General features: G+C 48.6%; 1 protein-coding gene across 1 annotated transcript in view; it reads right to left on the minus strand.

The window, feature by feature from the left end:
- Nucleotides 1–13,452, minus strand: part of TRAP1 (TNF receptor associated protein 1) — a 66,040-nt gene that overhangs the window by 11,869 nt on the left and 40,719 nt on the right. Inside the window, exons 8-14 of the mRNA XM_019507549.1 lie at nucleotides 7,395–7,468; nucleotides 6,348–6,503; nucleotides 5,156–5,276; nucleotides 4,927–4,996; nucleotides 2,802–2,949; nucleotides 2,169–2,354; nucleotides 1,313–1,451 (exon numbers count right to left, since the gene is read on the minus strand). Of these exons, the coding sequence (XP_019363094.1) occupies nucleotides 1,313–1,451; nucleotides 2,169–2,354; nucleotides 2,802–2,949; nucleotides 4,927–4,996; nucleotides 5,156–5,276; nucleotides 6,348–6,503; nucleotides 7,395–7,468 (894 nt within the window). The remainder of the gene's footprint in view (nucleotides 1–1,312; nucleotides 1,452–2,168; nucleotides 2,355–2,801; nucleotides 2,950–4,926; nucleotides 4,997–5,155; nucleotides 5,277–6,347; nucleotides 6,504–7,394; nucleotides 7,469–13,452) is intronic.

Here is a 13,452-nt window from a genome sequence, read left to right on the forward strand (position 1 = left end):
CCGCCCCGGGAATCCAGTATAGACAAGTCGAATATTCAACCCGCGCTGTTAATATTTGACTTCCGGTATTCAATTCGACAGCTATTTGACCAGCTGCTATTCGACTCGACTTTCACTTTTTAAGGTCGAATATTTGTCAAATCAAATATTAAGTCGAAGCTTTGCACAGCCCTATCTAAAACCTCTGCAAGGGGTGAGTCCACAGTTCTGGGTCAGCTGCTTCTCCTTAAGCAGTCTCTATACCTGTTTGCAGCCTTCACCTCACTCTTAGCTTGGAGTACAGCTTCTGTGAAGCCCATTGCTAGGCAATTGGATACTCATAGGAACTGCCACAGGTACCAGTCTTCTTTCTTGCTCTTGTGGCCTCTGAACCAGAAACTATTCCCCTGCTAGTCTCAGGGAGCTAAGCGTCTTATCCCTCCTTGGAGTCAGGTTACTGCCTTCTGAATCCCCGCCCCTCCAGGCCACCAAAGTCCTTTTCTTAAAAGGGGCCTTGCAGGTTTTTCTTGTCCTTCAGCCCTTTCCCAGTAACAGGGCTGAGGTTCCCTGTTACATATCATGCACAAAAAAGGGCCAGCTTATTCCAACACCAGTGACTCATTCCATAGTACCATCACTGGGACCAGGAACATCCACTTTTCAGATTAAGCTTGTTTTCAAACTAAAGTATGGACTTGAGCCATGATGTGATTTATCATCATTTTATATCAAACTAACTTGCTTAAGTCCTGTCTGTAGTGCGGCTGGGTTTGAAATTCAACCTGGACCAAAGTACAGACTGGATAATGTCAGGTTTAAAGAGAATGTATGCCTACACTACAATGCTCCCCTCTTAATGAAATTAACTCCATGTTCTTTGTACTGCAACTGAGAATATAATTACCACTTTTATGGCCATTAGCCTTCCTAATCCTCAGCAGCCCAGCAAGCTCTGCAGGACTGTACAGGCTGGCTAACAGGTCTCAAAATGCAAGCTTGCAGCACTAGTTGGGGAAGAACTGCAGTCCCCTCTCCCTGCTTCCCAGGGAAGGTAAAGAAACATCAAAGAATTTGCAGGACCTGGAGATCAGTTTGCAAACCCTGAGGAGATGCCATACCAAGATGGCTGCCATCAGGAGAGGCAGGACTGCCACAGCTGCCTGGGAACATTGCAAGGCAGCGGAGAAACTAGAGCGTTCATTCACTGGTTGAGGGAAGGCAGTGCTTCCCTGAGAGAAGGACATCCTTGTCAATACTTGTGGGACAGTGAGCTGGAAAGGGATGCTGAGCCCAAGGCTGTGCACAAGGTGGATTGGGAGAAGGGACACTGTACCTGGGCAACTGTCTTCAAACTTCTCTTCCTTATAGTGGTCAACAACAATATCTGTTTCCACTGAGATGAGCTTCTTTTTGTCAAACTCCCGAAGGTGCAAGAGTGTCAGCTCATCAAACTGCTCGTAGCAGAACAGCACCTACGCCAAGGACAGTTAACAATGTGGTGTCTCAGGTTGAACCAGGACTATCCTTATTAGACCAAAACAAATGCTAGCAGACCCACAGCTTCCCCCAGCCATTTCCTGCTCCCCAAGCCCACTCTTCAACATAACCATATGCATAAGTATTGGTCAGGGAAGATTTAGGAGTAGCCATGCCTGGAGTGCACTGTAAAGAACACCAGTTGGGAGTCCCGAAGCCATGGGGAGGGCTGATGAAAAGTAAGACTGACTGAGACTTCAGGGTACATCACCTGCCTGGCCACTGACACTCTTCACACTTATGACTTGAACAGCTCAACCCAAAGATGGAGGGGATTTTTTGTGATATTAAACAGAGACGTGCAGAAAGACCAAGCTTCTTCCCCAGTTCTGAACAGTACTAATCTGTAACCATGGGAGATTCTCACTGTCCTTCATATTTAAATAGAGGGCGAGAACACTGAGAATCCTCCCGAATACTAGAGCCCAAGGAGAGGCAAAATATTGTACTATCAGTGCAGAAGGAATGGAGGTGTGGACTGAAATGCACATAAGGGGCAAAAGCAAAATATCCCGGAGTATATGTCCTTTGCAGCTGCACAAAATGCACCACAAGCTGGGGACCCCTGGCTGCAATATGTAATGCTGAGCTGTAGCAGTGAGGATCAGCTCCTCTGTTGTCTCTGGCTAGGGCACACTACATTGCTCACCCACCTCCATATCCTTTTTCTTCATGGCCTCAAAGTATGGTGAGTGCTTGGCCAGGTGCCGGTTGGGTGCACACAGGTAGTAGATATTCCTTGTCCCAGCCTTCATTCGGCTTGCATAGTCTGGCAGGCTGGTCAGCTGACCTGCAGGCAGTGCTGAGGACTCATAACGCAGCAGCTTTGCTATGTCCTCCTGGGGGGAAAGTTTACCGTATTACATACATGATGTCCCAGATGGCAGGAAGAGGCTATCGGACATCCCAAAACACTCTCTGGTTTCTGCATGAGTTTTCTGCTCTGCCAGACTATACAGAGCAAATCTGGGAGCAACAGGGTCTTTGGCAGAGTAGAAGCTTCCCTCCAATAGCTCAAACAGAGAAGTTGGCTTCTTCAGAGAGCACTTCTATAGCATTAGTACTACAGTAAGCAACCTGTCCACAATATCCCACTTTCCTAAGGGCATGAACAGAGCAGACTATCTTGGAGGATTGGTACAACTCCCAAGATGCCATGCCTGAAGCAATACATGCAACTGGGAGGACCATGGACTTGTATCAGAGCCTTTTTCCCAATCTCCGGAAGAAGCCCTTGATTTTTCACACCAGCTAGTGCACACAAGGGCACCAGGCATGCTACTTGCCTTGACATCCTGCTCTGCTATGGTAACAATCCCCTCTCTCATGAACAGCCCATAGTCTTCAAAGAACTTGGCATATTTCTCAGGGTCCTTCTTGCTCTGGTCAATGAAAAACTTGATGAGCCTCTTCTGCAAAACATCTCGGAGTTTCCTAGAGTAGAATTCAAGGCAGTTAATAGACTAAGACTATTAAGGTTTAGGGTGAACATCCACCTTCCTGTATACAATGTTGATGATGGGTTTGCTACACAAAATTTGGCTTAGAAAGCCAAAGAAGAAATGCCAGACTCAAGCCAACCTTCCTCACCCCATTTACACCTGGGATCTAAAATCAGTGTCTACTCATCTGCAGCAGGAAAAGATCCTGGTGCATACAGAAAGGAGGAGTAGTAACTGAAACTCCCAGGTGGAGCTGGTTCCCCTTTGACCTACGAGACTGCAGTGTGCGAAGAGTTTAGTGTATTTTCCCTATAGGTAGGGTCCTACTGAATTCATGGCAGAAGTGGGCTGCACTGTGGCTCCTTTAATCTTGCAGGTTCCCTTGTGCGCATAGTTTTAAACATGCCACCTTTTTTGTCTCCTCACTGGTCAGCAGCAAGCAGCAGGGCCACTAGGGACCCTCAGCCAATCAGTGGCAAGGAGGCCATATTTAAAACCGTGGTTTTCGCTTCCCTGCCAATTAAGAGCTAGCCATAAGTGGGGCTCCCCTCCACCAAATCAGCAGCGGAGGGGATGTGGGGGGAACCTGCAAGGTTAAAGAAGCCACAGCACATCCCACTTCTATTGTGAATCCAGTAGGGCCCTACCTACAGGTTTCCCCTGCTTTATGCAGGTTCTGTATGTGCAAATTCACTCTTATGCAATGACCCTTTTTATAGCAAAAATTCATTATATGCAAGGCAAATTCACTCTTATGTGATCAGCATGGCGGAAGCCTGCAGTCAGTGTGTGGTGCATTGTGGGAGTGACATGCACCAAAATATAGTCTCCTGTGTGGATCTGTGCTCTCAGCTCGTTGTCTGCGACACGTATTTCTGTAGTTGCCATTCCATCCCCATTATCACTTCTAAGCATCCCGCTAGCTTATATCCTACCCCTCTCCCATGTCCATCAATGAAGTGCAAGAGAACTTCATTAACATGAGACAAAACTGGAGATTTTGAACCATGCAGAAGCTAGTGAGGGGCCCTCTGAATTTGGTGAGTACCAAAACTGTCCTGTAAAATGGTAGAAGTGGGTCTGGGGGTCAGTACAGTCGAGGTCTTGGAACACATCCCTATTTGTTACATTGTAAAGTGGGTTACCTTTATGTGAATTTGAGCTATGCGCCGTTTTCCAGGAACACATGTACAGCATAAAGCAAGGGAAACCTGTATAGGCAATGAACTGCTACACCTTCCATCATCAAATACAGAAAGGATGTGGCTACAGCAAGCCATGCTTAGGGGGCTGCTTAAACAATTACACAGAGACCTTTTTTATCCCACTTAGACTTATTTTGGTTACTATACAACATAGAACATATCCTAAACTTTCAGACACTATCAGCTACTCTGAGGCACTAACAACTAAGCCCACACAACAAAGTAAAAATGAACCCTAAACTCTGAAGACCAAACTACTACAGGAACCTTGTGACGCACCCTGAAGGGTAACAGACCAAGCACCAGTGAATTACAAATTCCAGAGCACTGGTAGAGCATGATGGCTTGACACTGCTGGACTCTCTTAGCCCTCAAAGCAGTGTAACCCCTGATAACCCAGCAATCCTGATATGTGGCTAATAAGTTTGGCTTAATCAGTCTCCTCCCAACTGTTTTAGACAAGTTAACTCACTCCAGGAAAGCTAGATGATGCAGAGCAAATGTAACACTTTGTCTATCAGGTCTGGCTAAGATGTGCCTCCTGGATCACATGGTTTGAAGCTTCTCACTTTAGTAGCCACAGTGTTAGTGTAGACATAAACAGTTTCACTACTGGGGAGAACATAGCTCAGCCTGCCAGACCCAGACCTACAAAGGCAATCCCAACCCCCAACACCTCTCACCACCCAGCCAGAAACAGAAGAGCACAGACACAACCTCACAATCCAGCAGGGTTACAGGGACAAGCCCCAGTGGGTGCTCACCTGATGAGGGCACTTTCCTGAAGCAGTTCCCTGCTGAGGTTCAGGGGAATGTCTTCACTGTCCACAACACCTAGAATATGGAAGGTGACAGTGAGTGACTTAAGGCAAGCATACATCTGGACATAGGCGGCAGCCCTAGCTAACTACCCTTCCCCCCAGAGGCCCTGCAAATGTTATCCTGCATCACCATTCATGCTGCCCTAGGTGACAATATGCCTTTGCCACATACCTCGGAGGAAACGCAGCCATTTTGGCAGGATGTCTGCAGCTTTGGTTTGGATCAGAATTTTACGACTGTAGAGGGCAACACTAGAGCCCAGCTCCCTGCTGACATCAAACATAGATGGCTTCTGCAGAAGCAAGCAAGAATGAGGTAATACAACAGAACCAGTGGGGTTTTATTTAGGGCTCCAGCTGGGGATCACGTGAAAGCATCATGGTTCCACTGATATGTACCATATTTACTTGATTCTAAGACAAGTTTTTACCCCCTATTTAACAGTGGGGGGAGCCCTTTGTCTTAGAATAAATTACCAGGGGGGAGGGGGTGGCAGCAGCGCAGTGGCTTTGGCCCCAGGTTGGAGCCAGAACTAGAGCCGTAGTTGCTGCCTGCACCCCCATTACCTCTGCACTCCCTGCTTCTCCCCTTATTAGCTTCAGACCCCTGCCCCATATCCCTCCCTCCCTGCAGGTTTTGCCCCCTCCTTGCCATGCAGGCTCCATCCCCACTCCAGTTTGGAGCACAGCACAGCTCTGTAGCAGCAGTGCCGGCTTCATGTTGGCAGAAGCAGCATGTGGGGGAGACTGCAAGGAAGGTGGGCAGGGGCAGGTGAGACAGATGGCAGGAGGCAAGCTACCTGGCCTCCACCACTGCCTGCCCCCTTCTGCTTCCCCCCACTGTCTGCCAAGAACCCTTACCACTGCTTTCCCTGCTGTACAGAAAGTTATGTGGAAAATTATAACATTTATAGATTTTCCATGCATAGAATCTAATTACTGGGGGGGTTCTCTTACATTCAGGGTTATTTCGGATTCAAATGAATATGGTATTAAGGTTGAGCCAGTTGACCACATCCCAATCTAGACAGTCTTGAATGAGGGCAGGCAAGGAATCCTCCTCTGAGAGGGTTTCTCCCCTACGAAGTCTACTTCAGCCAAATCTACTCTGAACAAATTGTCAAGTCATCATAACTCTTCTTCAGCAAGTGACTACCATCAGCAAGATGATGCTGTCTCTTCTAGGCACTACACCTTTTGGTTACCCAACAAGCAAATCTGCAGTCCCAGGTGCATGATACAGCATTTGCCCAAGTTGGAAAGCAACAAAGAGACTTCATTCCTGCAGTGACCTCATCAGCCTACTCTATCCTGTCAGAAGGAGATGTCCCACACATGCCCTGAGAAGAGAATAACAGACTCACCACCTCAGGCACATAAAAAATGCTGCGGATGTTGAGGGGAGCATCTGTCTTGTAATGCAGGACATAGCGGGGCTTGTCATGAGCCTGGGCTATGAAGCGATAGAACTCCTCGTGCTGCCATTCACTGATGTCCTTGGGGTCCATCATCCAGAGTGCCTGCAGGGGGCAGGAAGACTTAACATTCCCACTAGGGCAATAACTGCCGCACCACCCTTCAAACCCTATGCTAGTTTGCCCCTATACTGTCCTACTCACAGCAGCTTCCTTTATTCTATTCAGATTAGGGTCCAGTGCTGGGAACTTTTATTTTAAAGGTAGAAGGGAGCATTGTGATGACCTGGTTTAGTCTCCTATATAACCCCACCACAGTTTCAGCCAGAAATTCTGGCATCTCACCTAACAATCTGCAGTTACATATTATCTTTCGATAACTGAAATCATACAGTGAGTACTCATTATAAGCACAACATACTCATCGAAGACTTGTGAAGGAACTTAATGAGGTGGCTGAGTGACTATCAAAAATATGCATTCCTTTTTACCAGTTTTTACCCAAAAATACTATCATCAATAACAGTGCTGTAGTAACCAGTACTAGAGTGATCATGGCAATTGAAGGAAGCAATCCTTACTTCAGCTGAAGAAAATCTGGATGAAATGGCTAAAATTTAAATTATAAAACACCTAGGTAGTCAAGACAGACAGGGGACACTCACATAGCTTTTGTTAAGGAAAACTGTAATTCCCTAATCTACAAGAATTATTTAGCATGTCAGCAAACATGTGGATAAAAGAGGTACAGCCAATGCATGTAAACAAGTGATACCAAAACAGAAGGCAGACTTGACTCGGAAAGATAAACACTGATTTATCTTCTTTTGTGGAGTAACTCCCAACCTGCAAATATTGGTGTTCCTTGGCCTAACCATTCCCATTCATTGGACAAGAATTCATTATTTTTTACTCCATTTCCTTGCTTCTGACACCACTAGAAAGTTACAAGTCTTCTTTCACGAAGCTCTGACTCAGAATGGCTCTTGAACCTACCTGTAAGGTGTTGATGCGTTTCCCATTCAGGTAAAGAGGAAAGTTGATGAAGTTGCTGTATTTTGTTACCACCTCTGGAACAGAGAGCAAGGAAGCAGAGTTGCATTTTCAAAAAAACAGAAAAAGGATCTTATCAGTTTCTTTCATCTCCTCATAGTATCCAATCTGGGCTTTGGGAGACCAGTCATCTCAGTATAAATTACCCTTCTGAAATGTTTCAGAGGTCTACGGCAACCTTCCTCCAGCATTTCCTCACTGGGGGACTAGGAAACACACATATCAACTAGAAAAAGCTCAAGAAAGGGAAACAAAGACCCCCAAAGAGATGGGGAGACAAAATGTTTAGCTTAGCAAAGGGCTAACAAAGAGATAATGGTGATGAAAGCAAAATAGTCCAACTTCCCAATAGGGTAAACAGCAAAGCAAGAGAGGAGTTATTTCACGTGGTACATGGAAATATAAGTAGGGGTAACGAGATAGAATTAGAAAGGGAACATTTGAGCTGACTAGTAGGAAAGCCTTCCAGAAGACAAGGCAGTGGAGCTCTCTTCCACAAGCAGTGGAGGAAGTCTTATTGCTGGGGTTAGTAAAACTAGGTTGAGCAAAATGCCATAAAGAGCTGACTTCAGGGATATGGATAGTTTGAGGTGAGACACTGACTTCTGGAATCTGCTGTGTGGTACTAAAGGTGTATCCATAGAGGCAACAGATAATATTTGGCACTTCTCACACCCTTTATGGAGCAAGGAGCAGATAGAGTTAACCTGCAGTTAAAAGGATATCCAAGTATTTCCATGATCACCTAGCTTTTTCAGTGGCTCAAAATTAGCACTTGTAAGGATTAGGTTTAAAAAAACCTGGTTTTTACCAAAGAGAAGATGATGGGGGCGTTTTGGGGAATGGGTGGGAAGGAAGGTTAAAAAAAAATTAACAGGCATTCTTCATATGTTAACTCACAGGTTGGCAACCCCTGGCATGCATGCAAAACCATTTTGTTTGGCATGCTACCACTCCCAGGCTGCTTGCAGCAGGTGGCCAGAAAGCTGCAAGCAGCCCAGGGCTCCATGGCTGGTAGCAGTTGCCCAGAGCCCAGGCCAGCTGTAGCCAGGACACTACAAACAGCTGCACTGTGATCCAGAGCGCCGGCTGTGCTGTGCCCACAGCGGTTCCATGTGCACCTCAAGGCTGATGGCAGAGGAGAGGCTGGGGTTGTGCTGCCCCAGGCCCCTCCCCTGCTGTTCACTCAGAGGCGCACATGCAGCCACCACCAGCAACGAGCATCAGGCCCCTCACGTCTGCCCCTGGCACGCCAAGTTGAGGCGGGGGTTAGGGTTGGGATGTTTTTGGCACTCTAGCTAAACATATTGCTGACCCCTGCTCTAACGTATCTTTGAATGGTGTTTTTTCCAAGCCCTGTGTGTGCTGGAATTAAGCCTGAGAGTTAAAACACTAACACAGTCTAAGCTCCCAGGCATGTCATTGGAAAACACTTGGTACTCTGTTCAATCATATCTTCCCTGGGGTGGATTAGGAGGGATAGGAAAGGGAGTTCTGGTGGTATAGTTGCACCCCCCACCCACCCCCTCTCCACTTCAATTCCTGCTCCACAAAAGTTCAGAACAAACTGTCCAGCAGGAAGGGACATGAAGAGCTGAAGGAACCAACAGACTTCATGGCTCATTAACTACTCACTTTCTGCTTATCTCTTGCCTCCATAGGTGTTACCATATTTCCAGGATGCAGTTTTCTTCCACATCTAACATGGGGTGGGAAGCCTGCCTTGGATTCAAGTACTGAACTGAAGCAGGCAGCTGCTGTGACTCTGGTTCCAGCCCGAACCCAGAGGTGCCATCTACCCCAGGCTGAGGCCAGGGCTGGAGCCACTGTGTGCTTTGCACACTGGGCTGGAACTGGAGTCAGAGCTGCCACAAAGGGTAAGTAGCAGCAGGTGGAAGGGCAAGTGGCCAGGAGCGGAGGCACATGCGGCACAAGTGGTCGGTGGGCAAGGGGCAGGAAGCCTGCCCCCTCCTTTCCCCACACCACTGCTTTCCCTGCAGCAGTGGTGGAGAAGGTGAGGGGGATCTGGACTTTAAAGTGACCCCCCCACCAATAATTAGATTCTATACAAAGAAAATTATAAATATGTAAATTTGTTATAGTTTTCCAGGCATAGAATTTAATTATTGGGGGGAGGGGGTCATCTTAAATTCAAAGTTGTTTTGGATTTGAGGAAATATGGTAACAACCCTCAATTTTCTATTAATCAAGCTATCCTGCCCTATGGGCCAGGGCCATGGGGGGCAGGGGGAACTGTCTGGAAAGGGAAGGGGCTCCTGGGGGCCGTGAAGGACTGGATGGGGGCTGGTTGGCACCAAGGGGCCTTTTGGGGGAAGGGGAACCTGTAGGGTAGAGGGATGTGGGATGAGGAGGGTCTGGGGTTGAAGTGGATAAGGGCTATGGGACTGAAATGGGTTATGAGCAACAGAGATTATGGGTGAGGGGGCCTGGGGGTATGAAAAACTGCAATGAGGTTTGGGGCTCAGAGCATGGCAGGGCTCAGTAGGAGGTGAGGAGTCACAGGGATGAGTCTGTGCAGGGTACAGTGGGTTCACAGCAGCAGCGAGGGATAGAGTCAGACTCAGTTGGGTCTGAGGGGTGTGGTGGGGTCCGATGGGGCAAGCATGAGGGATATGTGGAATAATGGGACAAAGTGTAGCCAGGAGGCATCTGAGGTGATAGAGGCAATGCATAAAGTGCAGTGAGGGGCACTTTGAAGCCCTAGTGGAGTGTCTGGAAGACTTGCATGGTGCGGTGCGGGGAGCAGTTCTGTCCATGACCAGGCTGAGACGTAACAACTATACTCCCCTGGCACCAGATGCCTGCCCCACCCTGGAACTGAGCATCATTCCTCTCTCCCCCACTTAAACTCAGTTACCACATTTACTTGAATCCAAGATGACCCTGGAATTTAAGACAACCCTCTAATATTTAGATTATAATGAATTTATACATTTTCCATATACAGAATCTAATTATTGGAAGATGATCTTAAATTTGTGCCTCCCTCCCCCCACTACTGCAGACAGTGGGTGAGGCAGTGGGGACACACAATGCAGGGCAGTAATAGGGCAGCAGCAGGGGGGAGCAGTGGGTGGGGCAGTGCAGAGGCAGTGGGGGAAGGCAGGCAGCTTGGCCCTCCTCAACTTACTCCCCCTTGTGCCTGCCCCCTGAAGCTTCCCCCCTCCCTCCCCATGCTGCTTCTGCCCCCTTGCAGCCTCAGGTCCCTGCCATCCTTCCCCCTCACCTCAGGGTCTTTATCCCCAACCTGCCCCTCTACCTCCTGCTTCTTTTGCTTCAGCACTAGAGGCTTTTTGCACTAGCAGGCTTTACACATATTCACAGAATTTAGTGCTGGAAGAGACCTTGTGAGATCATCAGGTCCAGCCCTCATGCTCTAGGCAGGAAAGACTAGCGGGGTCAAATAACCCCAGCAAGGTGTGCATCCAGTCTCCTTTTGAAGGTCTCCAGGGCCAGTTCCTCCTGTTTGTTCCCTATGCTCCTAGCATTTGTGTACAGGCACTTGAGCCCTCCACTGAAGGTCCTCGGTTTCCTGTCACATTGAGGGAGCTCCATTCCCTCAGCTCGTGCCGTAGTGTCCTTCCTGTCATAATGGTTGTTTGTCTGTGGGACCCTGGGCTTGCTCTGCTTGTTGTCCTCCCCACCCCCCACCCCCTGGTGATCTTAAGTTTAAAGCTCTGTTGAGGAGGTCCGCTATCCTGGCCAAGAAAAGAGCCTTCCCCTTCGACACAAGGTGGATACCATCCCTTCCCAGAAGACCTCTGTCTTTGAAGTGTGTGCTGTGGTCCAGGAAGCCAAAACCCTCTTGGTAGCACCACTGCCGGAGCCTTCAGTTCACCTCTTTGATACATCAGTCTCTCCAAGGCCCATGGCTCGCAACCAGGACAGAGGAGAAAACTACCTGCACTCCCAACACTTTAAGCCCAGCCCCCAGAGCCCTGTAGTCACTTACAACCCAGCCAGGATTGCTCTGAGCCATGTCATTCCTGCCCAGGTGGATGAGGAGTATGGGGTAGTGGTCAGAGGGCTGGATGAGTTCAGGAATCCTCTCTGCCACATCCTGGATACAGGCCCCTGGGAGGCAGGAGACCTCATGGGCCAGGGGGTCAGAGTGGCAGATCACTCCCCCTCTGTCCCTCTCCGAAGGGAGTCACCCACCATGACCACCCTGCATCTCTTCTTAGGGGTAGCAGCTAGCTGATTCCCCTCATCCAGAGCCACTGGTGTGAGAGTTCCAAGGGAGGAGTGACCCTGGTATTTCACATCTTGGGACCCAAGATGACCATCTTCCAAGTATCCCCTGGGTGCAAGTCCTGGTTGATCTTCCTGTTGTCCATCTTCGCATAGTTGGGCATCCGTGCTCTTCTCTCTTCGTTCTTCAAGAGAAGAGCTTGACTGTAGTAGGCTCCTGCTCGTAGGCCCTGATGGCATGAAGTCTGCCTAGCTGGGCCTGGAGCTCAGTCACCTGGGACTCCAGGGACCTCACTAAGGAACATACCCCACAAGTGGGGGTAACCTTGCTCCCATTTCCAGTTGCTGGCAACCATGCCAGGCAGCCCCCGCAGCCTGGAGCCAGGGGCTCTGTCTGGGTGGAGGCCAGAACCATGGTTTTTGTCTGGGTGGAGGCCTCGGTGGTGCAAGGGAAAGGAGCATCAGCTGGGGCCGAGGTGGGAAACTGTGGGGTATGATGTGTTCCTACCACTGTATGGTAATAGGCTATGCTACTAGCCACAAACTGGCTTGCAAACTGCCTGCAAACTACTTCCCCTGTTTGCAGTCCCTGTTCGCTGGGTCTCTGGTCACCTGGGGGGTCTCCTGCAGAGGCTTCAACCCTGCTGCAACCTGGACCACAGAGCATGGCCCTAGCCCAGTCTCAGAGCAGCAGTATGGAGCTGGCACTATTGCTACAGGGCCAGCCTGGAGCCATGTTCTGTGCTCCAGGCTGCAGCAGGACTGAATCCTGCTAGCATCAGAACAAAGGTAAAGGGAGTATGGTAGGAGAGAACTGGCACAAGGTGATGAGGGGAAGATGGGGTGATGGGGGCCTGTGACTGCATGGAAGGATTGGGGGGGGGGTACAGAGGTTGCAGGGGGCAGGTACTAGAACAGCTGCCTGCCCCACACTGCTTCATACTCTATTCCAAAATGAGGGACCCCCCGCCATGTTAAGTGGAGTGTAGGGGCAGAGGGTGGACACACACGCACCTTGTCTTGAAATTCAGTAAATACAATATATTTGTTTTCGCTCAGATCTTAAAAAAGAATAATATAGCCCTAGACCCCTGGCACATTAGTAAATCTTCTAGTTAATTTTTAATTAGAGGAAAAAAATGCACTGTTACATGAGGATGCACCACTCCAAACCACCTGTACTCCCTTCTTCAAAATCCAAAATCTGCCCAGGGATCTTTCCATTTCCTTGCAAGAAATCAGCACAGTAAGCATGCACATTGCACATTCCTGGATTAGAACACAAGGATGAAAGGACAAAGTAACGACCTCTGGGGATGAAACACTGCTCCTGGGAGATACAAATAGGATTCACATTCTACTGCTAAAAAGAAGTATTCTCAGCATGGACACCCCCCCCCATCTACTCACACCGTCCCCACAATCCCACCAGCCTCTGTCCTTCTCAGGCCCCTCCAATATGAGTACCTTACAAACACTGACATCTCCACTATAACAACATCCATGTACAGAAGCTTCCAGTGTGTGAAATCCTCCCAGTTTTCTGACAAGGCCTATGCTTTTCACCCACCATGATAACCTGTGCAATGGAAATGCTATTCATGCTAGCCATTCCAAGCATTTGTCTGTGACTACTGCAAGTAAGAGAAACCACAGACTTTCATGGGATAGGAAGGACACAAAGGGGACAAGATCAAGATCACGCATTACAAGTTTTATAGTCATCAAAGAGACTCCAGAACTTCAATGAGCCTTCTTGCAGCTTGGGGGGGGGTAGGCACGGCTCCTA

Source organism: Gavialis gangeticus, unplaced genomic scaffold (assembly GCF_001723915.1).
Source record: "Gavialis gangeticus isolate Ggan-Ray unplaced genomic scaffold, GavGan_comp1, whole genome shotgun sequence".
NCBI lineage: Eukaryota > Metazoa > Chordata > Crocodylia > Gavialidae > Gavialis > Gavialis gangeticus.